The sequence below is a fragment of the Mustela putorius genome, unplaced genomic scaffold (genome assembly GCF_011764305.1).
Source record: "Mustela putorius furo isolate JIRA1106 unplaced genomic scaffold, ASM1176430v1.1 tig00003836_pilon_pilon_pilon, whole genome shotgun sequence".
NCBI classification, from domain to species: domain Eukaryota; kingdom Metazoa; phylum Chordata; class Mammalia; order Carnivora; family Mustelidae; genus Mustela; species Mustela putorius.
Window position 1 is genome coordinate 38282376 of NW_025421989.1, and position 26173 is coordinate 38308548.

A 26173-nucleotide genomic window follows, 5' to 3' on the forward strand; every position below is an offset into this window, starting at 1 on the left:
CCCATAGTGCCTAAGGAAGCCAGAATACAACAGCTCTTACACTCATTTGATAAGCTACTTTCTGGAGCTAAAAATCAAATTTCCTGAGCCCCCATCACCCTTGTCTATTGATTTCAAAAAATGTCCTCCCCATGCATTCTAGAAAAACCCCATCTCCCTCTTTTTCTGGACACCTCCCCCAACATGCTCTATAGGGGATGCATTATAGTAGAATATTTAGTAGGAAAATGCAATGCTCACACAGCCACAATTTTGAAGATACTGTCTTTTTATTTCACAACATGGGAATAACTCAAATTTTGAGTCTCAAAGACCAAAATAGAGTCGAGCCAAATGTTCAGAAGATGAGCCAGGCCACCATTTTGGCAGCAAGCTTCACATGGACAAGTGGATGGTAGACAATGATGCCTGCAACATGGCTAAAGCTATAGCACACCCACAAATAGATTCATACTTGGTTGTCTAATTTGCATGCATGAGTATAGTGCGTTCTCCATGCCACTAGCACATATATGCCTTTTTCAAAGTCAGTGCAGGATCCGTATCTGTGCAGGTCTTTAAAAGTTCCTTACAAAATTTTACCATAATTTAACTGCAAGAGCCTTCAGGTGGCAACTTTTGTATGCCACTTTTACTTCTTGAAAGTCATTGCTGAATAATAATGACCGCTATCAGGAGTTCCAACATCACATATGAGAATCCATTTGTTAGTTAGTTTAATGTCAGTTAGCTGGCTGTGAGTGAGCCTGGCTACACGTCTCCAACCTGCTTGGTGCCTGGATTTTGCCATCGGTCACCTTTAGCAGCGATGGCAACCTTAGATCAAAGGACAGGATCAAAACTAAACCGAACCAACCCAGATGGTATCGCAGAAAGAGTTGGACTCTCCTGCTTTCCAGAATGAATGCTTCCCTAAGATACACCAAACTGTGACAGCTTGACCCACTCGGGCATGGGGAAGGGGGCAGGGGAGAGGGGGCGCCACTTTCCCACTAAGGCAGGAATTGTTGGAAACCCAAACAACTTTCAGCGCCAAGGGGGCAAATGCCTGAATCTGAAAAGGAACCAAAAGAAATTATACCAGGGAAAGGAGACAGGGATGGAAGACCAGTTCCCAGAGCATCTCTCTCTGTCAACAAGCACTGAAAGTCTTTATTACTAGAATATGTGGAATCCCGTGGGAATCGCTGTATCTTTTTTTTCTTTCTTTCTTTCCCTTAACTCTTTTCTTGCCAGTCCTTCCCTGGCCTGTTGAACTGGCTCGGTGAGGGAGAAGTGGTCCCATCCAGAAGCCACTCAGTAGGAGGTCTCAAGAGCTGCACTCCTCACAGTGACAGGAGAGGATGTACCGGTAGGTGGCCGTGAGCCGCATGCCTCCCGAACAGCGCAGGCGCAGTGCCTTCAACTTGGAGGTCTGAGGCCGGCAGCAGTGACAGGAGGAGCGGAAAGGCTGCTTGAGGACAGTGCTGAAGGACACCAAGGGCTCAGAGCGTGACGCCTGGCTGCAGTGCCCCTCGCATCTGGCCAGAAGCACCATCTGGGGAGAGAAGAGACAGGGTTACCCTGTGGGGAGACCAAAACCTCAGTCAGGTCCCACGGCACCCTAACACTCTTTGCTGACTTCCGGTGGTTTAGACCAGTGGTTCTCAACCCTGGTTGCACCTTAGAATCACCTGGTAAACTTAGTTTTAAAGCGTCGACACCCCGGGGGTGCCTGGGTGGCTCAGTGGATTGAGCCACACTCTTGGTTTTGGCTCAGGTCATGTTCACAGGGTTGCAGGATTGATCCTTGCCTCAGGGTCTATGCTCAGTGGGGAGGCTGCTTGAGATTCTCTCTTCTTCTCCCTCTGCCCCACCCCCTGCTCATTGTCTCTCTCTCTCTCTCACTCTCCCTTTCTCTCAAATATATAAATTAAAAAAATAATAAAGCTTGGGCTGAAGTAAGAGAGGCTGTGTTTTCTTTATAGTGGCTTTTAATGTGGCTATAGTGAACAGACTTCTTTAAGAATCGGATGCAAATTACCAAGGTTATCCCCAGAACAATGGACATAGGCAAACACTCAGTGTTTGCCTCCAGCTTTAAGGGGGTGGAGCAGAGGCTCATTTCTGTCTCCTATACATACATCTGGGTTTCCTGGGAGTGGCAGTTATGGGTAGGGGAGGGGGGGCAGCTTGGTTATGAATTAAAAGAAGGCCATCAAAAAACATGAAATCTTGGGGCACCTGGGTGGCTCAGTCATTAAGTGTCTGCCTTCTGCTCAGGTCATGATCCCAGAGTCCTGAGATGAAACCCCATATTGGGCTCCCTGTTCAGTGGGGAGCCTGTTTCTCCCTCTCCCACTTCTCCAGCTTGTGTTTCCTCTCTCGTTCTCTCTCTCTCTTTCTCTCAATCAAATAAATAAATAAATAAATCTTTAAAAAAGAAAATATTTTTTAAAAAATGAAATCTTGCCATTTGCAACGATGTGGATGGAACTAGAGGGTATTACTCTAAGTGAAAGAAGACAATCAAAGAAAGACAATTATCATACAATCTCACTGGTACCAGGAATTTGAGAAACAAGACAGAGGATCATAGGGGAAGGGAGGGGAAAATGAAACAAGATGAAACCAGACAGGGAGACAAACCATAAGAGACTCTTAATCTCAGGAAACTGAGGGTTGCTGGAGGGGAGGGGTGGGAGGGATGGGGTGGCTGGGTGATGGACCCTAGGGAGGGTATGTGCTATGGTGAGCGGTATGAATTGTGTAAGACTGATGAATACCAGACCTATACCCGTGAAACAAATAACACATGATATGTTAATTAAAATAATAAGAATTAAAAGAATTAAAAGAAGGAAGTGGTCTACTCATCTTTCTTAAAGGAAGACAAGATGACTTCTGGTCATTATAGGTTATTAACGTCATTATCAAAGATGATGTTGGGATGAATCCAAAGATAGGATATGAGATACCAGGAGGAACCATCAAGGTTTGGTGAAGTTGGAGTAAGACCTACTGATTTATGTTCTCTGAAAGATCACAGAGGTAGAGAGAAAATGTCAACTAGGAACTGTTTTGAATTTGTCAAGTCTTCAGTGCTATCCTGCCCACTCTTTTTGTGGACAGGCAAAACAGACATGATCTGAAATAGATCTCTCTTTTTGGGAGATTATGCCATAGATCAGTAGTACGTGGGCCAGTCCTCTGCGCCCACTCCATCCGTCTAATGAGAAGGAGCCCGAGGTCTTCCCCAGCCCCTTCTCGCTATACCTGCCGGTTTATGAGAAAAGCTCCCTCACAGCTCACTTCAAAGTACTGTTAAATGTGCCATCTCTAATGTGGGTCATCTCTTCCACAGATTAAGCAATATTCAGAGGTCACCTCTCCAAATGAAATCTTTAGAGATCCAGCTTCAGTCCGGATGAATATAGTGAACCTGTGTCAACACACTTAATTCCAAGAGGCACAGACATGGTGGTGTATCTCACCGGAATGACACACACGCAAGTGACCTGGATGTAGACCTGGAATGACCTGGCAGTTGGCACAGCCCTTAAAGTGACTGAATCAGCGACGCTGGGCCATTTGTAGAAGGAGTGACCTGATTGTGATTTCACTAAGCGTTTTCAGGGTCTCAATCTCCACCTTCAGCTCATTCACTGAAGACTCTGGGGCCACCTCCAATGGGTTCCTCTATCTCAGGAGCTGGACTTTTGGGGCAAAGAGAATGCACAGACATGTACATACAATAAACACATTCAGGGCACCTAGGTGGCTCAGTTGGTTAAGCCTCTGCTTTCAGCTCAGGTCATGATCTCAGGGTCCTGGGATCAAGTCCAGCATTGGGCTCTCTGCTCGGCCTGGAGCCTGCTTCCTCCTCTCTGCCTGCCTCTCTGCCTACTTGTCATCTCTCTCTGTCAAATAAATAAATAAACTCTAAAAAAACCCCACACAAACAAACCACATTCAGTGGCTGCCTGATGCCTTTGGACTCAAGTCCCAAATCCTGAATTGGTATTAAGATCCTCCATGACTTGGATTTCCAGTCTTACTTATAATTGTTCTCATTTTTGTCACCCACTCCCTTGCAACTGTTCTAGTTCTCATTACTCCCTATTCTAATCAAGCTCAATCACTTAGAAGTTATGGAACTTCCCGGAATTTCCCTGCCTCTTACCTTTGCTCATGTCTTTCCCCCTCTCAGGAATGCCCTTTCCTCCTAGCTCTGCTTAATTCCAACTATCCTCCATTGTCAAGTTCTTCTCCTCTAAGAAGAGACTGTGAGACAATTGTAGGACCTGTGGCATTCTCAACACACATGCAAATCTCCTCTCTGGGAGATTTCCAGGCTACAGATCCCGTCTCAAACCTGGAAGTGACATATAAATCTAGCTCTGATTTGTAAATGTGTGTTGGAGGGCTACAGCAGGGAGTTTGGGAGGGAAGATCTAGAAATGAGTGCCGTTAAGGAATGGAAGGGATAAATATCTGCTTTCCAGACTCACTCTTGATATTCCATCCTTTAGCCCCTATTTTACTCCCTCACCTGTTTTACAGATTTAATGAACATCTTCTCACCTCTTCCAGACCAAAGCTTCTCAAACTCTAACATGCATGTAAATCTGTTGGGGAACTTGTTAAAATACAGATCATGTGTGGGTAGTTCTGGGTGATGCCAGAGCTGCATTTGTCACAAGACTCTGGTTGATGTCAGTACCGCTAACGCCCGCACATTGATTAGTAAGGCCTGTTCTGTTCAAGTCTGAGAGGCTCTACTCTAGGTTGATCACTAGGTAGGGATCATTTAGCAAATAATAATGGCAGCTGATATTTATTGAGTGCTTGCAACATTTAATCTCATTTAATCCTCATAACAATCTGATGCTAAAGGTCCTCTTTTAATCTGTACTATTATTACAGAAGAGGAAGCTGAGGTTTTAGAGAGTTGAACTAACCTGCTTAAACTCAAGTATCTGGTACAAGGCAAGGCTGGAATCAAACCCAGTTCTGCCTAAAGTCAAGCCCTGGGCCTGAATCCTTAGTATATCCTGCTTCCTGGTATGAAAATGTTTTCCTGAAGCATGAGCCAACTCACACCCTTCTTCAATCTACTTTGACTTACCTCTGGGAACCCTAAACATACCATAACCATAGAAATCTGACCTTTTCCTTATGAACTCCTTGGAATACATACATCATCACTACCCTGAAGCTTCTGCAGAGCTCAGTCTTGAAAGAGCCCTCCTGAATGATAACTCCTCCACTGTCAAGACCTACCCCAGGTGCCTCCCCCAGTGATCTGGACACTCCCAGAAACTCCTTGGATGGTACCACACAGTGTCTAACTCCTTAACCAAGTCATCAAACATCAGTTCACCTGCCAAAACCCAGTCTGTGGTCAACGTACGTTCCTCACGCTTGGGTGACCTGGTGGGGCCTTACTAACATGGGAAGGCTTCTCTGCATTTGGCCTTGTACTTAACTGCTCATAATGGACTTCTCACAGCTCAGGTGGGTGACAGATACCTGTTATCTGCTTTGGGTCCAGTTTAATTTTGCTCTCTTAGGTTTCCCCAAGCAAGTGGCCCGATGCCAAGAAGTTAGGCAACTTCTCCAGAAATCCCTTGGTATTCCCCCCACCTTAGAGTCACTGGCCTCCAGTGGGCTATGAAAGTCAGTTCCTCCTAGTACAGAGCCGCGGGGTTCAGAAAGATTGCTCAGGGATGGGCTCCTTCATGTTCTAATCTTTTTCCATGTGCAGAAGCTAAGAAAAATGAGAGGACCTTGGGTGATCATAAAAGAATGGTAATGATGTTGATATAGAACACGTATTGGGACATTTACTAGGCTCCAGGCTCTGTGCCAAGCCCATCATATGCAACCTGATTCTTAACAGCTATGTCAAAAGGTAAACTTTCCCCATTCACAGATGAAGACATGAAAAGGCAGAGGATGAGTCACCAGCCTGAGGTCCCTTCACCATCCAAAGGCGGGCCAAGATTCTGACCCGAGACAGCTTGATTCCTGAGCCCTCAGTCTTAACCATGACTGTCAGCCTCGATCCTCCTAAGTTGCCCAAGCTGGTCATGAGCAAGTTCAGGCTACTGTGAAGGTTAGAGCCAGCTGTGAGTCCTGGATGTTGACCAAAGATTAAACCTGGTGACCGCAGGCCGCTGCTCCCCCTGGTGACCTACCATACTTCTTAGGCAGTTATGTCTTCTGCTGCAATACACAGCTATCTTCTGAGTGAGAGAAAACCCAAACACAGATGGTTTTCATCACTCCTTGCTGAAAGATTCTTACCACTGCCAAAGCCACTTTCTTCCTCCGTCATGGGGGACTCCTACAAATTCCTGGCACAGGCCATGAATGACTAGCTGTCTCCGTGGGTATCAGAATAAAGACCCGGAACAAAGACTTGCGCACAGAACATCCTATCCTAGAATGGGAGTTTGGCCATTTTACTTCATTTAAAAGAGCAACGGTCTTTTGCCTTTTTCTCGGCAGTGAACACTATGTACCCCTTATCCCTCTGGCAGCACCTATTCCTTCCTTCCCCAGCACTCTCAATAAATGACCATTTAGCCCATCTCCAGGGCACCCGGGTCAACCCCCAAAAGGTCTGTGCCAGGCTCAGGGCATCAGCAAAATTGCACCAGAGGAATGAAGCAGCAAGGGGACAGATGGACTCTGGTCCGTCGGTCTGGTCACAACTCAAACCGACACAAAGCTTTTGTACATAGAACATTTCCGCTCCCTTTCTCTCCCATTTACTTATAGTCATTATGAGGGCAAAGACTTGGTCTTTTCCCCCCTATTTTTGCCAGCCACAGGGCCTGCACCTAGTAGGCATTCCATATAAATTCGTTCCTTAAAGGAAAAAGTGATCTCTCCCCAGTAGTTAATTGTGTTAGAAGTTCAATGTTCCTGACTCTTCTACCATACTATGAGCTTTGTCAGCAGCCCTAGGAGAGGCTCGGGCATCTTAGCACCTGCCACTTCAAATCCTCTGGGAAGTTCTCCAGGCTTTATCCCGTAAACTGTCCTCCGCCTTGGCCCTTTGGAGTTCAGATGACCCCAAACCCTGGTTCCATGTCCCTGCGGGACCACCATCTCCCTCCCCCGTTCCTTGCCCAACTCAGACTTCACAGGCCTGCCTTATTAGCTCCCTTTCCCAGCCCCTATCCCTGAAAGTCCTCCCTGGCTTACATCCAGAACTTGTCTCCTCCCCCTCTTCCTGCTTCCTCCATTCACCTGGGAAAGGAGGTCAAGGCAGCAAGCTCTGTTTCTCTTCTGCTGTTTTCTGCCTGCTCTTAACACCCAGCAGGATGGCTTACTTTTACTTTGCCCTTCATCACGCGCCCCCCACGGCTGCCAGATCTCTGTTTAACAAGAACAGTGATGAGGTTCATTTTCCTAATCCTTTCAGGATCTACGGGATCCCAACCGTCATTGAGGTCTCCGTGGTGACTGAAATAGAAAGTGAGTCTGAGCACCTGTCCTGTTTACAGCTTCATCATCAAGATGATAATGTCACTCATTAATGTCTATTATATGACAGACGCCATGCTGAACACCTTACAGATATCATCACCAATACCCATAACCCCACCTTTAGATACACAGCATTCACCCCATTTTACAGAGGAATAAATGGAGGCACCAAAGACTGGTTTCACTTCTCCTGAAGTCACCCTTTGGGCACATCGTTTAGCTGCAGTGTGAAACCAGGTCTCTCTCACTTCGAAGTCTGAGATGCCTCAGTTGCCTTAAAGGTTCTCCAGACAGCTTGTTTTCATGAACCACTGGACTTTTGCCTGTTTGCTATACAACCTTTACTCACTCAGAACTTCAGGGAAGATTGTCAATGAACCTGCCACTCTGGGGATCTCTTGTACCCAGTCCTGGGAGGTGTCACTGCTGAAAACCATCGGGTGCAGCCTAATCTCCAGTCACATGACCTCCTTGGTGGACCGCTGTGGCCAATCGTTTCCGCCTGACTCCATCTCATCCCTCTCCCGAATTGCTAAGCCATGGGTGACAGGCCACTGGAACTCAAGGCTAGGGAGAGCAGACAGTCTCATGGGAGGCTCCCACAGAACAGTCACAAAAATTCCTATTTTCTAGAAACATTGTTGAGTAAAAATCATTATTTCCAGTGGATCCAAAGTTGAGGCTGGGCTTCCTAATAGTGGCTTCTGCACTCTACTGCATTCTGCTGGCATTTCTCCAAAATGAAGATCCAAGTAGTTGAAAAAGAAATGACTTGAGGCAAAGGTTGCCACTCCTGGACTAAATGAGCAATCATACTGAATACTGTTTTAGCATTCAGTTTTCCCCACCGGTAAAATGGGGCTGCTAATGCCTTCCAAGACAGGTTTGTTGGCAATGATTAGATCCTATATTATGAGATGCCTGACACATATTAGGCGTTCCCTCCCCTGAGCCTGGGTCACACTCTCCCGGACACCTGTCTTCCCAAGGCCAGACACTGGGTAAATGTAAGTCGGGAAGCGTTAACCACAGACAGACAAATGTTAGGCATGTGTCTAGCAAACAACGACCTTTGAACATCATGTGGAGGGAAACTTTTTGCAGAGAGGAAAGATCGACCCTGGTCTCCTCATTGTAAAATCCCTTGTTGGCTGTCTCCTAGGCACGGACTAAATGTTTTATCTCAAGTCTGTAAAGAACAATTTCGTTAATGAGACCCATTAGAAAGAAGACCAGCCCGAGTCTGTGAGAGTCAAGAATTATAGATTATTTAAAAATGAAAAACAGTTTTTGTTCTTGGATACATAGAGAAAATCGAATCCAGAAAAGGTCTGGGTAGTTGAAATTCTGCCAGGCATCTTAAGGCCAAGAAAGAAAGGTTTATAATTATAAGCACCATTTACATAAAACTATTGCTATATTTGAGATCACTTGGGCTGTTTAAAAACAGATTGTTCCCATGAAATTATAAACGTTTCTGCTACTATCACAATTTTGTGCCATTTACCATGGCATTCTGGAAGGAACATACATGAGCAAAGGTAGACTAAAGTCTGTTTCTAGGAGTCGCGCTCATGCACCCTGAGTTTGCTGGGCTCGAGTTAACGACGTCTCTTCTCTGACCTGCCCTTAACTGGTGCGATCACTGCTAAGATGTTCTTCCAACATTTCACCAAATCTCTCTGGATTGTGTTTAGTTTTTAGAGATGTTCCCATTTCCTTATTCCTTCCTATCATCACCCTGCCATTTTCCTTAAAATAATTTTAATAACCCCTGCTTTTGTTAAAGAATCATGATTACGGAGAACAGCTCAACAGAGGGAGAAATCATACACAGAGTAAAAACCACCAAATACTAGTGCTATCTGTAGGGGGAGGGGAGGAGAAGCTAATAATTGCTCAAGCCCACAATATCTGAGCAATCACAGTTGTAAAAACATGTCCCGTCTTTTTCCCCCCTTCCCTTTGCTTTAGTGTTTTGTTTTGTTTTTTGTATTTTTTTGTTTTGCCTAAGAAGGGATTGCAGTCTTACAAAAATTTAAGTTTATCTCTTTACTCCTTTTTTTAGTTCCGCAAGTACAAATAAGAGCCAGAAAGTTTTAAAATGGAAAGTCCCTGTTTTTTCCCACAGTCCTAGATCTTATTAATATAATGGTTAAAATGATTTAACTCAAATTCGGATTCCCCCAAACTAAAAACAAGCCATTATCACTGAGTTGTAATCAAAGAAGTGATGGAAATTTTCAAGGCAGACAGAAGTCATCATGTTTGTAAATGGAGGGTAGAGACATTAACTTATATGGTCTTAATTCTAGTGGCTGATATTACAAAAACTTCTTAATTATACCGGTAATTTAAAAAATACTTGCCGTCTGAGAATGCTTAAGTGGCTTTGGTCTCAGAACTAGAGTGAAAAATTTCTGAGGTTAGGCTAAACACATTCTTATTTACCAAATGTGGGCAAATTTCATTCATGTGACTGTTTGGGGGCAGTGACAGTCGTGAGATTCTCATTTTGAGTCTATCCTTCTGCTACTATGGGCCTTCCTTCTGGGTGGTCCAGGTGACCGGCCACTCTCGGCCTTTGAAGCATGGTATTCCTTCTCACGCCTTGTCCCAACACTGAGACATCCCTCGCATAGGTTGCCTGCCCAAAAAACATACAACCTACTCCAAACAAGAGCGATTTGGATAATCCCTGTAAAAATGGGAAATGATCCACTTGCCATGTATCTTTTGAAATCATTTTAACGTAAGCATGGCAGGTGGATAAAGGCTTGGACCACAAGGTCAGCGAGCAGCTATTCCATCAGGATTCTCTTTAAAGAGCCCCCCCCTCACCCCAACAAGTACATTTTACTACTCAGTCGTATTTCTGGCATCTGCTTCCTCTTTACTGCTGCTAAATTTCACAGCCAAGGAAGAAACACACCTGCCTCATCTTGTGTAGAGCAACAGTTGCATGATGAGAACCTTCCAGCCTTTCCTATTGACTTTGAGTAGCCTGAAAAGAGAGAAGCTGTCTGGGATTATGTACGTGGTCAGTCAGGCAGCTTTACTGACAAAGGTTCAAAGCCTGCTGGGAGACCCTGAGAGCAAGATTCTCCCTCAAGCCCCACAGGGCCAGCCGGAGAGCTCAGGTCTGGACGACGGTCATAGCTCTCCATCCCTTGACAAAGGAACGTGGGCTTCTCTCCTGTCTCTGTGAAGTAGCACTAATGTTCGCAGACATCAGGATCTTACCTTTGAGCTACACTTGTACAATGGGTGACTGATAGAATCGACATAGTGATGCCTCATGCAGCGTAGAGGGTCCGAGTCTATCATGAAGGAGCTGTCCGTTTTGCTGTCCGTATCTCCCATTAGCGCCAGCAGGGAGAGCATAGAAAAGGATGCAGCTAGTACATGATTTCTCATTGTTGTAAGGAAAAACTTCGGAGAAGGGACAGCAGAGGGAGGCAAAGGACTAGGAATGGGAAATGCCTTCGCCTCCTAGGATCCAGTCCTTTTCGAGCAAAGGGCAGGATCCGGCTGAAGCTTTCTGGTTGTCATTGTCCTTTGCAGGCGCCCCCGAGTCTTGTCTTACTCTTTCCACTTGCAATCCATCATCGCGAGATCTGCTGCACAGCTGGAATGAAAACAGAAATTATTTTCCCCGGGGAACATTTACCCAGAAAAACGAATGGAGCCCAGGGGGTATGGAGTAGAATTTTTCCTCGTCATTTTGAATGACAGCGGTTGGTTTCTCGAGCGCCTTAGCATAGGCCATCGCCCATTCTAACCCGCTCCCTCCCCCAGAGCTTATTTGTAACCATTCGGAGGTGGACACCGTGGTTTAGTGGAAGCACATGTTGACTTTAATTGCCAGAGTCCATGTTTCGAGGAGCAAGAAGAGTTGGAACTCATGGTAAAGATTAGACATGTGGTTCTGCACAACTGAATTGGGTGGTCTCATCTTTATCCCTGGCAGTGGGGGAGGATCTATTCAGTTTCTCAATGATCTCTGGTGTCAACATCAGCTCACAGGGCCAGAAAACAGACAGGTCAGCACTAATGAACACAAGCCACATCCCACGGGAAAGAAGTATATTTTCCATTTCCAAGTCCATTACCCACCCACCCACCTAGTTTTCCACTAGGGCTCATCCTGCTGGAGGCTCATCCTGTTTTTGGTGTAAGCCCCGCGCCCCCCAGCATCAGTGGCAAATGGCATCTGAAATACACATTATGCTAACTGGCCTCCAGTGTGATTAAAGCAACACGTACGTATTCGCCAAAGAGTCACACATTCCGGCAGAGCCTTGTAGCCTGAGCACGCGGCCTAATCTGAAAAAGGAAGTGGTGGTTAGAGCAAAGACTTACCAGTAAAATGGGATCAGGGCCTATCAGTTTCCTGGAAATCTGCTTTGTTCTTTTAACCATATGCATCTTGGACAAAGCAGAGAGCGCTGCGTATCACCTCACCAACCCTCTTAAGCCTGGCCAACGTGGGTGCTTTTTATCACACCAGAAGACAAAGTGTCACAAATATTTTCAAACATTTAGGACAACTGGGGAGACCTGTCATTGCATCCCAAACAAAAGGAAGATAATAAATAAAGCTTCAGAAAAAACTTTTGAAAGTATTTCAGGTAAGAGTTTATTTGTTCTGTTCATTGTACAACATTTTTTTTTTAACTTCCTACTCATGGACGGTCCAAATAAACAGGGCAAAGTATTAATAAGATCAAGATTAGAAGTTCAAGTCCAGGAGTGCCTGGGTGGTTCAGTCAATTAAGCGTCTAACTTCAGCTAAGGTCCTGATCTCAGGGTCCTGGGATAAAGCTCCGAGTCCGGCTCCCTGCTCTGCTGGGAGCCTGGTTCTCCCTCTCCCTCTGCAGATCCCCCTACTTGTGCTCCTGCACACTCTCTCTCTCAAATAAATAAATTCTTTTAAAAAATTAAAAATAGGGGTGGCTGAGTGGCTCAGTTGGTTAAGCATCTGCCTTCCACTCAGGTCATGATCCCAGGGTCCTGGGTTGAAGCCCTGAGTCAGGCTCCCTGCTCAGCGGGGAGTCGGCTTCTCCCTCTCCCTCTACATACCCTGCCCCTCTCAAATAAATATAATCTTCAAAAGAAGAAGGAGGAGGAGGAGGAGAAGTTCAAGTCCATATAAGTCAATTAGTTTGGTTCCAATAGAATGGTCCCAGACCCACTTAACCTTAGTTAGCTTTCTTGCGAGTGTGGGGCAGGGGATCCTAGACTGAAAATGGAGTGTGGCAAAGGGCTGTATCAGACAAGAGCATCCCTGGCAATGGCAAAATCTCAGCTCATATGTGTCAGAGAAATCCTATAAATTGCAGGACCAGCAGGGACCAGTAAAGAGGAAACCCACTTGGGCTTTAAGCCCTGCCCTTGAGTAACTGGGAGACCTTGCACACGGCATTTAAACAAGTGTGGCCCCAGTTTCCTCATCTATAGAAGAAGAGAATTGGAAAAGATGGAGTCTGTAGTGCCCTCTTGCCCTAAAATGACACTGCCTGGTACTTAGGGATCCAGTCACCACCATCTCCATAGGCAGAAGATAATCCTGAAGTTAAGAGCGTATTTTCATACAACTCTGCGCCACTTTCCCTCGTGAACATGCTAATTGCAACATCTCATTGAAATTGATCAAACATGAGCTAAAGCTCCAAACTGGCAAGAGATGCCAAAGAGTATTTTTTGTTTTCTCTTCAGCTGCACATCACACTGAAACTCACCAAGATTTCAACTCAAAGAGCCAGAGCTTTCTTGGATTCAATGTTCAGAGGCTGCCGTATTACCGACCATTTCCTGAGTTTCAATATGACTATGTTATCCCAAGTGGTTATCTGACTCTTTGAAGCCTTAATTAGTCTCAGAAAAGGAATTTATTAGATTTCTTCTTTCACCACTCCAGTCTATCGATATTTCCCCCAGGAGTCAATGGCAAAGGGATGAAGGGAAAAGTAGACATTCCAGTCCTGGCCCTCCCTCTCCCCTTCAGAGCCATGGCCAGGAGGTCTGGTTAAATGAAAGAAGCAAATGAAAAGAAAACATACAGCTTGATGGCAAAAATAAGCAACAACAATCAATAACAAGACCCTATATACGTGAATGTTTAGACCCAGATAGTCCACCTGTGAGAATTATCCTACATGTGTGATCACAGTAGCATGTGGTTAATCGTTTTGACATTGGTCATCACAGCATAAAATTGGAAACCGCACAAAATACCCATCTCTATTACACAACACTCATACCCTGGAATACTATGCAACTATATAAAGAAGGGTGCAGAAACTCTACTGATGTGTGTTATACCAGGAAGGGTAAGAACATATATTTGTGTTCATTGATATTTACACAGATAAGCTCTGGAAGGATATTCGAGAAGCTATACAATTAGTTATGGACAGGTATGAGAGAAAGACTTTCATTGTATACATACATTTGAATTCATAAATTTCTGAATTTGTGAATGTATTACCTATCTAAAACTTCTTTTAAAAAAATATGTACTTTCTGGGATGCCTAGGTGGCTCAATCGGTTAAGCATTGGCTTTCGGCTCAGGTCATGATCCTGGGGTCCTCCGATCAAGTCTCGTGTCAGGCTCCTTGCTCAGCGGGGAGCCTGCTTCTCCCTCTGCCTGCTGCTCCCTGCCCCCGGCCCCCATTTGTGCATTGTGTGCTCTCTCTCTCTCTGAAAAAAAATAAATAGAATCTTTAAAAAAAATTATACTTTCTCTTTCCAAACTTGGCTTAAAAATACTAATTAAATTAATGGATGTTGAACGTTGGTGCCAGTTTGAGTATTTTAGTAATATTATATTTTTATTTCTTACAAATTTTGGAAGACATGCTAGTTACTCTTTTCTCAGTCTTCCTAGTAGATCATTTAATTCTTAAGCAGTACTGCCACCTAGTAGCGACATCTTGAATTGCAAGCACAGTTGAATTTTTTTTTTTCTTGAAAGGTGAATAAAACTTTTGCAGACAAGTATTGTGAAGCGAATAATGATAGACAGTTAATGTCACACAAAATATAACTTTATTATCTGATTTTCTCTTTAAAGATGATAAGCTGAACCCAGAAGTAGTAATAAAGATAAAGTAGAAAAACATGACAGAGAAAATGCTGCTTGACTGCTAATAAGAAATACACTTTTCAGGTCAACACGCTCACAAAGCATGGTACTTTTTGTTCAGTTTTTATATTAAACTCTGAAATAAGAATTCAAGCAATGATGTAAACAGACCATAGAACTCATTGAACTCTCAAAACATAAAGGTAAAATTCTTGCCACTTAACTTTGGGATTTTCACCCAAAGTGTTCACATCATATGAAGAAATAAGCATAATGCTTGAAAACCGAGTGGCGTGAAGTCAGATTCATCTGAACTTGGTGTTGGTGGGGTGTGCCCGGATGAGAAGTGCACAGTGCTGGGGGCAACACTCACAAAGAGGAGAATCAAAATGAAGGAAATTTCCATCACTTGAGATTCGATTTATGACAGACTAGGGGTATCGTCTTGTCTTGTCAGAGCTTCGGTCATGTTCCTCAAAATTAAATTAATTCCCATTTGCTTTCTTTCTTTCTTTTTTTTTTTTAAAGCCATGGATCATAAAAACCAAGCACTGCCCATCAAGACTTAGAACCTCGGCCCAGCCAGTGATGGTCTGACTGAGAAAGCAACTCACTTGCTGAACTTGGGAGCTCCGGGGTTGCTCCGTGCTCTGGGTACAGCCTCTGAGACATGGACTTGGCGGATGTACAGAGCCCACATTCTCATAGCTCCGATGTGGAGCCTCTGCCGGCAGGAGAGGCACGTAGGCTGGCGTGCCCGACTTTGGAGCTACCCTCCAAACGATACCAGTGGAAAAGAACAACTGGTGCCCAGATTTCCCCACCTGTCATCCTCAGGGAAATAATATAGCAGAGCTCACAGCGGGCCCAGCCTCCTGGGTGAGAGATGGTGTTGTGTCCACAGAGCAGCTCACTCTTGGGCTGACCTTCTGCCTGGCAGAGGGTAAAGTGCTGGTTTCACGCAAGTTATTCCAGCAACAGGCTAAGACCAGGGGCATGTGCCAAGAATGGCCTTATTCTTGCCCCGCTTGCCAGGCAAGGGAGGGTGGAGCTTCGGTATCCGGATTCCCACCCTGGGCTGTTTTCAGTATTAATACATGCACGTAATGCCTCCCATGGCTTCTTTCTACAGATATTTATTGAACACATATTCCATAAGCATTTACTAAGTGTCTCCTTTTGCTCTAGCAGATAACAGGTAAGGGTCAGGGGGGAAAAAATAGGTCCTGTTCTAGTGCCTTCTTCCAGCTCACCGCATCTACAAGCAAAGAGTCTTGGCCTGTTGTTTCCTGGGTGACTTTTTTTGGACCCAAGGATAAACTCCCTCACCACCTAATTCATATCCAGCATGCAATGAATCATTTCTAAGAAGATCAATTTCAGCAGATAAAATATCATGACTTTGGAATGGTGTCAGCGTCACAGACAAGAGTGATTTGATATTTACTCTCATTTCAGACAATCATATCAGGCATGAGTCAGGTAGAGAGGGTAGAACCAAGAGCCCCTCTCCAAGGAATCACCAAAAATAAAAATCAAAGTTTTAAGTGTGGAAGAAAGCTCGCCACTAGATAACGCTTCACACGAGGCTTAGAAAAGAAAGAATTCTAGGTCTAATCAGAGAGTGTGAAGTTGCTAAGTAGCCCCTTCTCAGGAACTCAAAGAATTCCTATTGGATCTAGTCAGCTAGATGCCTTGGAGAATAAGTCAGATGCCTCTTCCCAAGGCACTTAATTTATAAACTGTAAACAGCATGTTGGATTTTATGAAGCATCCCATGTGCTCAACGAATTGTTTTTGATATTATTCTTCTCTGGCTGCACATCAGTGGCAGCCCAGTACCTAAGCCTGGGCTGACCTGGAGGCAGCAATACCAAGGCTGGGCAGCCACAAGGTCACTGGAGAGACTATGGCTCCTGCTCCTGTCAGCTCACAGTGTCCATTCTCCAATCAGAGGTGGCCATGCCTGCCCCGCAGTGCCACCTAAGCAGGGAGAGAGGGTGACATCTTTGCAATTCAACAGCAGTCCTCCAGTCTACAGGGCTCTGTGCTCCCCCAGCCTGCATTACTAGCCAAGCATGGTCAGACTCAGCAGTGGTGGAGATGGAGGAAGAAAAGCGATGGGGATTGGGGGTGGGGGTGGGGGGAAGGAAGCAAGAGGGCAGGAGAAATACAGCCAGGAGAGAAGCACTAAATTACAACCCCAAAGTAAATAAGGGTACAAAAAAGAAGAACTGGGAACAGAAGTAATTTCTGAGAATGGGCCAATGTCAATGGCTCCTCCTGTGTGTGTGTCCTTGGATTAAATAGTTTTACTGTCTTGGGAGGGACCGGTGTGGGAGGACTTGACCTTGAGACTTGACTGAAACTTCAAATCTTGATTTTCGGGACGTCCAGAAGAACCTCTCATTGTTATTCAAACTCTCCCTTACCTACAGCTTTGACCTCTTCTTCCCCAAACCCATGTCCAACCCATGCTAAGTGTCATGTGTTCCAGTGTTTTGCACTCATTGGTCAGAAATATTAGATAATTATTATATTGCATTCGGAAACCTGAAGAACATTTTACTGTTGCCTGCTCTACTGGAAGGACGGCTGATCTGAGCCTCAAGCTCTGAGTCCTACCCTTCCCATCATTGGCTATGCCATCTTAAGCAAGTCCCTTGCCTTCTCTGGGACTCTTTTTTCCCATCTACAAAATGAACAGATTGGTCCAGATGCTTGTGTGGTTCTCCCCATTCCTGACACTCTCTAGCTCTATCCTACCTTCTCAAAGGGCGGTGCCTGCTTTGGGGCTTCATTTTCCCTGAAGCAATACTACAGAAAGGGTTCCTTTCTTCCTCAGGAAGTTAATAACTGCAGAAAAGTCCAAACAAATCATCATGTGGTGCCTGAAGCAAAACCGAAGGTCAAGCCATAGCAATCTGCCCTTTTGATGAAGCCATATTGGTGGCCTGAAATAAAAAGAGCCCTTAATAACCAATTGACTCAGTGCCTGAATGTACCAAATATAGTTATAAATTAAGAATATGCTGTTGAGGGGCGCCTGGGTGGCTCAGTTGGTTAAGCCTCTGCCTTCAGCTCAGGTCATGATCCGGGTCCTGGGATCAAGTCCCGAGTCCGGCTCTCAGCTCAGCAGGGAGCCTGCTTCCTCCTCTCTCTCTGCCTGCCTCTCTGCCTATTTGTGATCTCTCTCTCTCTGTCAAATGAATAAATAAGATCTTAAAAAAAAAAGAATATGCTGTTGATAATAAGGAGTGGCTGGCGAAGATATTTACACAGTCCCTGTGACTCTTAGAACTGTCTTAAAACATACAGTGTTTCTTTCCAGTCTTCACCACTTGGGGAGAGGACAAAAGCTAATAGTGAGCAGTCATGGTAGAATTAGACACCTTTCTTTTGATGATAGTGATATAAGTGGAATTTAGCCCTCCTGAATCTTCCCTGTGAGTGACCTTAATTCTAAACCGAGTTTGAGCCACAGATCCTCATCCCCTAGCGGGGCCATCGGTAACACTCTGGTTCAGGATAGAAGAGGAAGATTGGTTAGAAGAGTTGTCTCCTCTGCAGGTGCAGAATAGATAAGGTCCCAGTGGTCAAGAGCAAGGCACTCGCTTACAAACTTACAACCTTACAGATATTTCTGTAAAACATCTACAGAACCTTTGTGCTAAGGGAGGTACATTCCAGAAGCCCTAGGTGGGGACTTGGGTCTATCATAACTCTTGGTTATGGTTATGGCTCTTGGATCTAGTGCTGGGCTTCTATGGGGTTCTATAATCTCTAAGGAAAGACTCACTCATGGTTGTTCCTCATGGAACAGAGTTCCAAAGAGTTCCTCATGGTTGACCAACTGACTTTTAGAGTACAAAACCTTGCATAAATTGGAAGTGATGAAGTCTGATTACCCATGTGCCGAAAAGCATGAGTCGGTTCAAGTCTTTTCCTCTGGGGCTTTGGATTATTTCTGTAAGCCTACCATTCCACTATGTGACTGATATGGTGATGAGCTGTCAGAAAATGCTTAGCGGTGGTCTTTCTGCAGTGCCACAAATCAAGGACAACCCTTTCCATTTTTCCATCAACAGGGAATGAAAACAGGGTGATGGGAAGCCATAGGGGAAGTAACGGAGAAGAAGGAAGAAGGATGTGCTTATGTTCAAAATCTGCCACTGCCCTTCCAGTGCATTCAAATGGCCCCATTTCAGAAAGGGAAGGTTCCCTTCATTTTACGCAGTCTTTCCCGAGAAGGCGGTCTCACATCACAGATGAGACATACTTCTACCACTTTCCTTTGGAAAGGAAGCAGGGGAGTTTTGAGACACCCACTCAGCCCAGACACTCAGTCCGCCCTCCCACCCCTGCCAAAGCATGAATGCATTCTCTCCCTGTGGAAAAGGAAAGGTAGCCAGGTGTTCTGGAGACCCTGTTGCTGAAGCCACTTGATATTTTCTCTGCCCCTGGACTGCTGGCTCTGCTATGGCCTTAGGAGAAGAGAGGTGACTAGTGTCAGTTCAGGGAACAGGCTTCCTCTCACCCTGGGGCCAAATGAGTATGTTGGCTTTCCTTCAAAGTGTCCAGCAAAGTGTTTCCAAAGCTGCATTTGAATATCCTCAGCCGCAGCAGCATTTTGGAATGGTGGGTAGTGATCTCACCTAACAGCTGTAGGGCCCTTAGTTAGAAATGGGGCATAAACAATGGGACCGACTCAGCCTCTATTCAATTAATCTTTTCTGCCCAACTGTGGAAGTTGAATACTGAATTCAAACCCATTGCAATCCAGAAGACTTGGGGATTCAGACTTCTGTCAAAGGGGCACTGCTAAAATAAAATCATGTAGAAATACGTTTTTCTGTATTGCTCATAATTCTGAATGTATTGGGCTGTTGGTCTCCTGTCTGCATTTCTGCTTCGCTTAAACTCCGCACACCACGGCTACATCGTTGGGTTGCTGGTTCTCCTCTCACCATTCCATTCTGCTGCCCTTAGACTTCAAACCTCAAAACAAAAATTTAAATCCTGAAAAGGACGAATTTCCCATCCTGTGGAGGAAAAAATCACAGAAATGCATCAACACCTTGTGTTTAAAAAAGAAATTGGACTTTGATTCTTCACGTCCATTTTAGGCATGTAGATGCCTACATTTTACTTGGAGCAGAGGACAGGGGGATGCTTTTTTCCTGGAGGAGTTGACCTCCTTTTCTAATGCCAAGTAAAGACGGCAACTTCAGGGTTCAAATCCTCCTCCCTGGGAGAGAGCAGGTGAAATGAAGGGAAGCTTCCCTTCCTAAAAGTGGGCTATTTGAAAATTTGTAACAGCAGATTTAGAACCTCAAAAATAGTCCTTCCTTCTTCTCTTTTGTCATTTCTCCCGTGACCTATTTGTATTCCCTGTTGATGGCAGAATGGAAGGGGACTCCCTGTTTAGAGCTATTGTTGGTTTGCGACACTGCAGAAAGGTTATCCCTGAGCATTTTTTGACAGCTCATCAACTTTCTTGAATGTATTAATCTGTTGCCCTTTCATTTTTTAGAGGATATTGCAACCGGTTGGACCACAAATTAAAAGGAGAAGCTGGGATTGAGCCAGGCCTTGGAAGAGAGAAAATGGTCTGAAAAATTCTTAGCTTTTGGTAGAAACAAAGAAAAAAAAAAGAAAAAAGAAACATACATCAGTGGCAAATCTAATAGAACCAAGTTTAAAGCTACTAGTCAACGTTCAAGTGCAGATCTTGACATGAGGGTGAAAAGGACCTCCAACTGGATGAATTCCTGAGTATAAGCACTGGGGCTATATTGTGGACTGAAGTTGCCCATTCTTTGAATTTTCTGAGTCAGCATTGTCTCCAACAAAAAAGCACTTGTTCTAGACCATGAACCCCATCCAGGGTGTTAACGTTCTGACCATTGAGAATGGGTCTAGGGGGGTGTGACTTCTCAGCCTTGTAGGCTCAGCCGTCAGACTCTGGGACCCTCTGATGGAGAGGACAGTAAGCAAGACTGTCCCAAGCAAACTCTCGCCAGACACGCGGGAAGAAAGCTTTGCAGATGTGAGGACAGCTGGCGGCACACAGAATACCATCGGCCCAGTCTCCCTCAACAACTCGAATCTGTGGGTGTCTGAATGTGCAGCACGCAAACCTGCACGGCCGAGCCGGTGCCCCCTTTTCCTACCAGCCTCTCCCCGCCCCCCGCCCCCCCGCGCACACACACACACGGGGGTCGCGGAAGGATTCCCCATCCTTTGCGGCCGCGGTGCTCAGACACACAAGTTCATGGTTGCTGATCCGACGGGTGAGGAGTGGGTGCTACCGGCTGGAACCGTGCCACTGGCAGGGGCAGACAGGAAAATAGGAATGCTCTTAATGTCCTCCCAAAGAAAACCTTTGACGGACAAAAGAGTGGTTGTATTTTTACCCTCTCCCTTCATGCTGCCAGGCGTCTTTAAATAGATCCTCTAGCCTAGGGACTTGTATGGAATAATTCATATTAAAACCCAAGAAGTGGCAGAGGAGGGGAGTTGGTTCTTTTCTTCTCTTTCTTTCCTTTCTCCACTCCCCCCCACCGCCCGCCCCCGCCCTTGTCAAGTGAACAGGAAAAGACTCATTTTAATTCAGCTGTGTTAAATTTCTCCTTCTGGGTCTTTTAATGAACTTTAGCTAATTCGGAAAAGACGACGAAAACCCCCAGGAGAAGAAAAGGGATAGGAAGCGGCATTGTAGATGGCTCTTTGATACCTTTTGGTCCCAAGGACATGAGCGGCATCTTTTAATGATGCCGCACAGAGCGGGTGACCCCAGGCTCTTAAATGGGAAGGTCTGACGGAGAAGTCCCGTGCCTTCCATTAGCAACTCCTAAACCAATGGGCTGTTCTGCTGTTGAGAGAAAGAAAAAAAGGGAAGAAAAAGTCTTCCCCAGTTTTCCAGTCCCACTCATTTGTACTTGGGCTCTGGCTAGGATCCGTTTTCTCCCGTCTCCCTGTCTCCCCAAATGGGTTTTCAAAAGACCTTCAGGCCCCAGTTAGCCAAATTCAAAACCCTGCCTGTCCTTCTCTTTCCTTGGGAAGGGAAGGATGTGGGAAGGATGGAGAAAGGGGGTGGAGCAGGGCCTGAGGATCCGGGGAGCTTTGCAGCAAGCCACTTGTCTCTCCCCTGAAACAGAGAATAACCACATTTCTCTTAATGTAGGCCGAAGGGCATCCAGGCGTTCCCAGAGCTCTGCTACCCCCAGCCCTGCGCCGGAGATGCGCGGGTCACTGTGATGGTATGCTCTTGTCCCTGCCAACCCGGGTCACCCCAGCCCTGCCCTGAAGGGCAGCCGGGCCATGTGGCTGGCTGCTCCTCTCTGTGAGTGGGTTCAGGCTCAGGGCTCCAGAAAGCCCCCCGATCCTCTCAGCCCCAGCAGAGCTGCTGCCAAGAATGACATCCTGAGATTACTATGAAGATGGGGAGACCTCACGGGCCACTCTCCCCGGATGGAGCGGGACCCAGGCTGTCTGGAAAACAGGCAAAGCAAAGAGCAAGCTCATAATGGAAGGAGCTCAGGCGCGGGGGTGGGGGGGCAGTGGGAGTGGTGGAAAGCCAAAGAAAATAAAAGCCACATGCCACCCAGGAAGATTCCAGGGCAGGCGGGAAGGAGGTGGCGGAGTAAGGACTTGCCGGGAGCGAGTACCCAGACATGGCACTGCCAGTCTCACTGGATTCTTTTCTGAATTAGATTATGCGAAAGAAAGCGGGGAAATATATAGCCGGCCAGCTGTTCAAAGGCTTACAACCTTGCTTTTATTGTCCGGGTAAGTTGGTGAGGTGGGGCATCAGAGGAATTCCAAACATACCATCCCAGACAAATTTTAATATGTTCCCCAGTGTCATACACGAAGAGGAAATGACAGCTGATCACAGCCAAGGCAGGCCACAGCGATCTGGGCCCTGGAGCTCACCCACCCTCACTTGGCCCAGCTACCAGCCTCCGCCCTAGTACTTCTATCTGTCCACCTGCCTCCCCATCCCTTCTGCCCTTACTGGCCCTGCTGGGTTTGGGGAGTGGTGGGGGCTGGACAAAGTAGCAGGAGCTGACGTTCATGGGAAGAGGTGAGGTCGGCCTTCAAGGCCGCTGGCCAAGAAGCCGAGGCTGGCTAGGGTGAGTCAGGCACCCCAGGGAGTCAGAGGCATTTTAATCCAACCACGGGGGATTATCTGCTGATAAGGGCTGAATCAAGGACTCTGGTGATGCTGTCTTCAGGGCTCCCCCCCTCCCACCGCCCCCAGTAACCTACCCAAGCCAGAAAACACAAGACTGCGTTATTTGAAAGCAACCCTGTGTATGGCTCTGATGGGGACCTGGGTTTTAGGGAACGACTTCCGGCATCTTCTTCCCAAGGGCCCCTTGAATTCAGGCCAGACTCAGAGGTCACTGGTTTGGATCCTGGGGACGGTTCAAGTAAGTGGTGGGAGCCAGTGATAGCATCTTGCTCTGTGCATGTTTCTAATTCAGTGATTCATCCAGTGGCCCTGATGTCAGTTGCTGAGTGTAGGTGACTCACAGCCATCCCTGATAGAGATAGCACGTGGTCCTTTCCCAAGTGTGCTCAAGGGAGCAGAGAAAGGATAAACTGCCCTTTTTCCAGGCTTCCTCTACCCAGGAGGGAAAGATCCGGACTATGCTAGCTGTGAGTGATGTGTACCCAAGATTCGGTGATAAAGGCCTCAGGGGAACCCCTTCATCACAAATGGAAAGAAAACCCACTGATAAGCGACAGTCATTGCAAATAAATCGGGGTCTCAGCAGATACTTGAAATGGGCCTTTGTAACAAGGCAGTCATTGACCCGTTTAGCCATTGGCAAAGTTCATGTCAGTCCCCAAATCTGACTGGAAATAGCATACAGACTGAAAACTGGGCCTTGGGACAATGCCTCAGTCACCTTCGCATCCAGCAGGACTAGCATCATTTCTTAAAAGGATGATGGCATGAATAATTCACCAGTAAGAATAATCACACTTGAATTGTGAGTCCTTCAAGTACAGTAGAAATTGCTGGCCACCATCGGTGGCTAGGATGCTGAGAAATTCACATTTTTTCAAGGGCCCAGGAAAATAAATGAGTTGGAAATTGTTAAATGTATTGAAAAATGATTTATTTTCCCCTTGACAGCGTCATTGGAACTCGAATTAAGATTGAAAACTCCACAGGCATATTTCCATCTGGGGGATGTCAGCTGTTTGGTACACAGTGGGTCAAGAAGACCTCCACCAAGTTCCCCCTTTACCTGAACCAAATATATCTTAAAGCAAATGATGCAAAACTTGGCGTTCTGGGTTCAGACACTCTCGTAAAATGATCTGAGTAACAGTACCAGAATATTGCTTTGACTCAGCCCACTGCTTTGTTAACAGTAGAAGTTTTTAAAGAAAAAAAAAAAAAGTCATTGCAAAATTGCATAGCAATAGAATCCATAGTATCTTTTCGGGCTTTCTCAAATCGTGAATATCCCAGGGCTGTAAATTAACTCGTTCAAAAGCTGGGTTTTCACTCAACAATGCCCGTTAGGCTAGTTATTAAAGGAGATCAGGAAGGTTCCCCCGTAAGCCACGTTCCCGCTCCACAGTGAAATCTGGTCAAGAAGACCCTCAAGTTTAATTTCGGAAGCCAGACCGTTGAGAAGAAAATGGGCAGATATTTGCATTTGGTCTAAAGGCACCCTTGAGAAGCATTCTGCAGCTCCCCAACCCCCCATTCGGTTGACACCCACAGCCCAGACTGCATTTTAGACATCTCTACGTTTTCAAACGCACCGGGGATTTAATATCCTGTGTAGGAGCAATTTGCCGATGCCAGGTCCTTGTCATTAAAATACACTATTATTAGAAATGAGACATTTCGCAGCATCCATATCTGTTATCAATGACAATTACAAAGGACAGAAAGTGGGACTCCCGCCTTGCCAAAGTGCTTCCTTTCCTGCACCTGAATCTCGGTGGAGAAGGGAGTCAACTCTTCCACGCAGGTTTATCTGGGTTTCTGAATTACAATGAGCCTCAGTTACAGGGCGTTCCGAGTCATTAACATTCTGTACACAACACAAACTTCCCGTCCCCCAAGAAAGAGTTTTGCCCAGGCCTCCTACAGCCCAATTGTTAAAGAGAGAACTTGCATTCAGGAGCTTGAAAGAACCCCCACCTCCCCCACCCTGCCCGAATATTCCTCAGGTGTTCGTAGGAGTCATTCCTGCAGGTCCCCATCTCTGCGCCGGTGGGAGCATCCTTTCTCGGTCACCGTTTGGACAGTGTGGCAGTAAGGCCAAGGCAAACAGCATGCATTTCCTCGGACTTTTTGCCCAATCAAAATCCTATAGTAAACCCATCCTCCTCTCTCCCCAGTGCTCCTGCCTGCGTCTATGGAAGTGAAGTCCTTGCACATTGGAAGGAGAGTGCAAAGGAACAGGATTCCTGCAAAGCATGATACAGAAAGCTAGAAATAAATGTTGCCTATTGTTTGAAGTCATTCTAAGCACTCCGGCGGAGCCCTGGCAGGAGATCAGCAGCATACAGAAGTAGTAATAAAAGTAAACAGTGCGCTTTTAAACTCTCAGGCTTGCCCGCCTTCATAGTGCCCCCATTGTAACAGGGATGGGGGCAGTGGGGAAGAAACTGGGCTTCGGGAATCCATGTCGTCCAATGCTGCTTCCCAGTCTCTTTTCACCGGGTCAAATAGAAGAACCATTACAAAGTTATATTGAACTACGCAGAGAGTTTGAAAATGAAATCCCTTTCGGTCAAACCCAAAGGGATTTTCCAGCCTCTCCGTGAGGCTCCCCTGCTCTGTCACAGACTTCAAAGACCCGTTCGTTTAAAAAAAAAAAAAAAAAAGAAAGAAAGAAAGAAAGAAACTCACAAAGCTAGCACGCTACCGATTAATGCAAATTCAATTAATGCAAATTTAAGTGGTATTTAAAGGTTGTCTCTTTGTCTGAGAGGAGGATGAAATGCTCGGTTTGGAAAGAAGTAATTTCCTAGGCAAGCCGTCAGCGCTTGTTTTCCTGCTTACCTTTGGGGGGAAACGCAGGGCTCCTTTCTTCTCAGACTTTTCTGAGAGCTAGAAAGAGGTCCTGTTACTTCCAAATGCTTTTGTTCTTCTGTCCCTCTGTCACATGGCTTGCCTTTTATATTTGCAACACACAAAAGTTAGGACTGTTGTTTAAGCGACACAGGGAGAGAGAGAGAGAGGGAGAGGGAGAGGGAGAGAGAGAGAGAGAGAATGTCAAATGGAAAAGTGCCATTGCAGTCATATATCAATCAGGCGTGCGGCCGCAGCAGCGCTCTAGCAAATGGGAATGCCAGGGAAATGTGAGGCGCTCCTTATCGGGGACTCAGCCACTGCCCACCGCTCGGCTCCCTTCCATGGAGCATCTTACGATGGGAACAGCATAGAGGAGCAAGGGCAAGGGCAAGGAAGTTCTCTTTCTTTCTTTCTTTCTTTCTTGGGAAATAACAAGAGGCTAAATGAATATTCTGGGTTTAATTCTTTGGCAAGCATGCCATCGAGATGGGCAGTCCGTGGTGAAGACGCATAGTTTGGGAAATGCAGAGACAGTGGCATTCTGTTTCAC

At 45.9% G+C, this 26173-nt stretch overlaps 1 protein-coding gene across 1 annotated transcript; it reads right to left on the reverse strand.

Annotated features, from left to right (window-relative positions):
- Nucleotides 1-250: 250 nt before the first annotated feature.
- LOC101673675 (norrin cystine knot growth factor NDP) lies at nucleotides 251-25933 on the reverse strand. Its single transcript, XM_004754927.3, has 3 exons — nucleotides 25612-25933; nucleotides 10723-11107; nucleotides 251-1537 (listed from the first exon to the last, which is right to left on the reverse strand). Exons 2-3 carry the CDS (start codon nucleotides 10894-10896, stop codon nucleotides 1310-1312), a joined length of 402 nt encoding a protein of 133 aa, XP_004754984.1. The 5' UTR covers nucleotides 10897-11107; nucleotides 25612-25933; the 3' UTR covers nucleotides 251-1309.
- Between the last annotated feature and the right edge of the window lie 240 nt (nucleotides 25934-26173).

Bases quoted from the DNA above. Each gene is read 5' to 3' on its own strand.
- LOC101673675 (XM_004754927.3), bottom strand. From the start codon at position 10,896: ATGAGAAATCATGTACTAGCTGCATCCTTTTCTATGCTCTCCCTGCTG. The intron at 1,538-10,722 runs GTAAGATCCTGA...TTCTCTCCCCAG, and splicing joins TGTACAAGTGTAGCTCAAAG to ATGGTGCTTCTGGCCAGATG.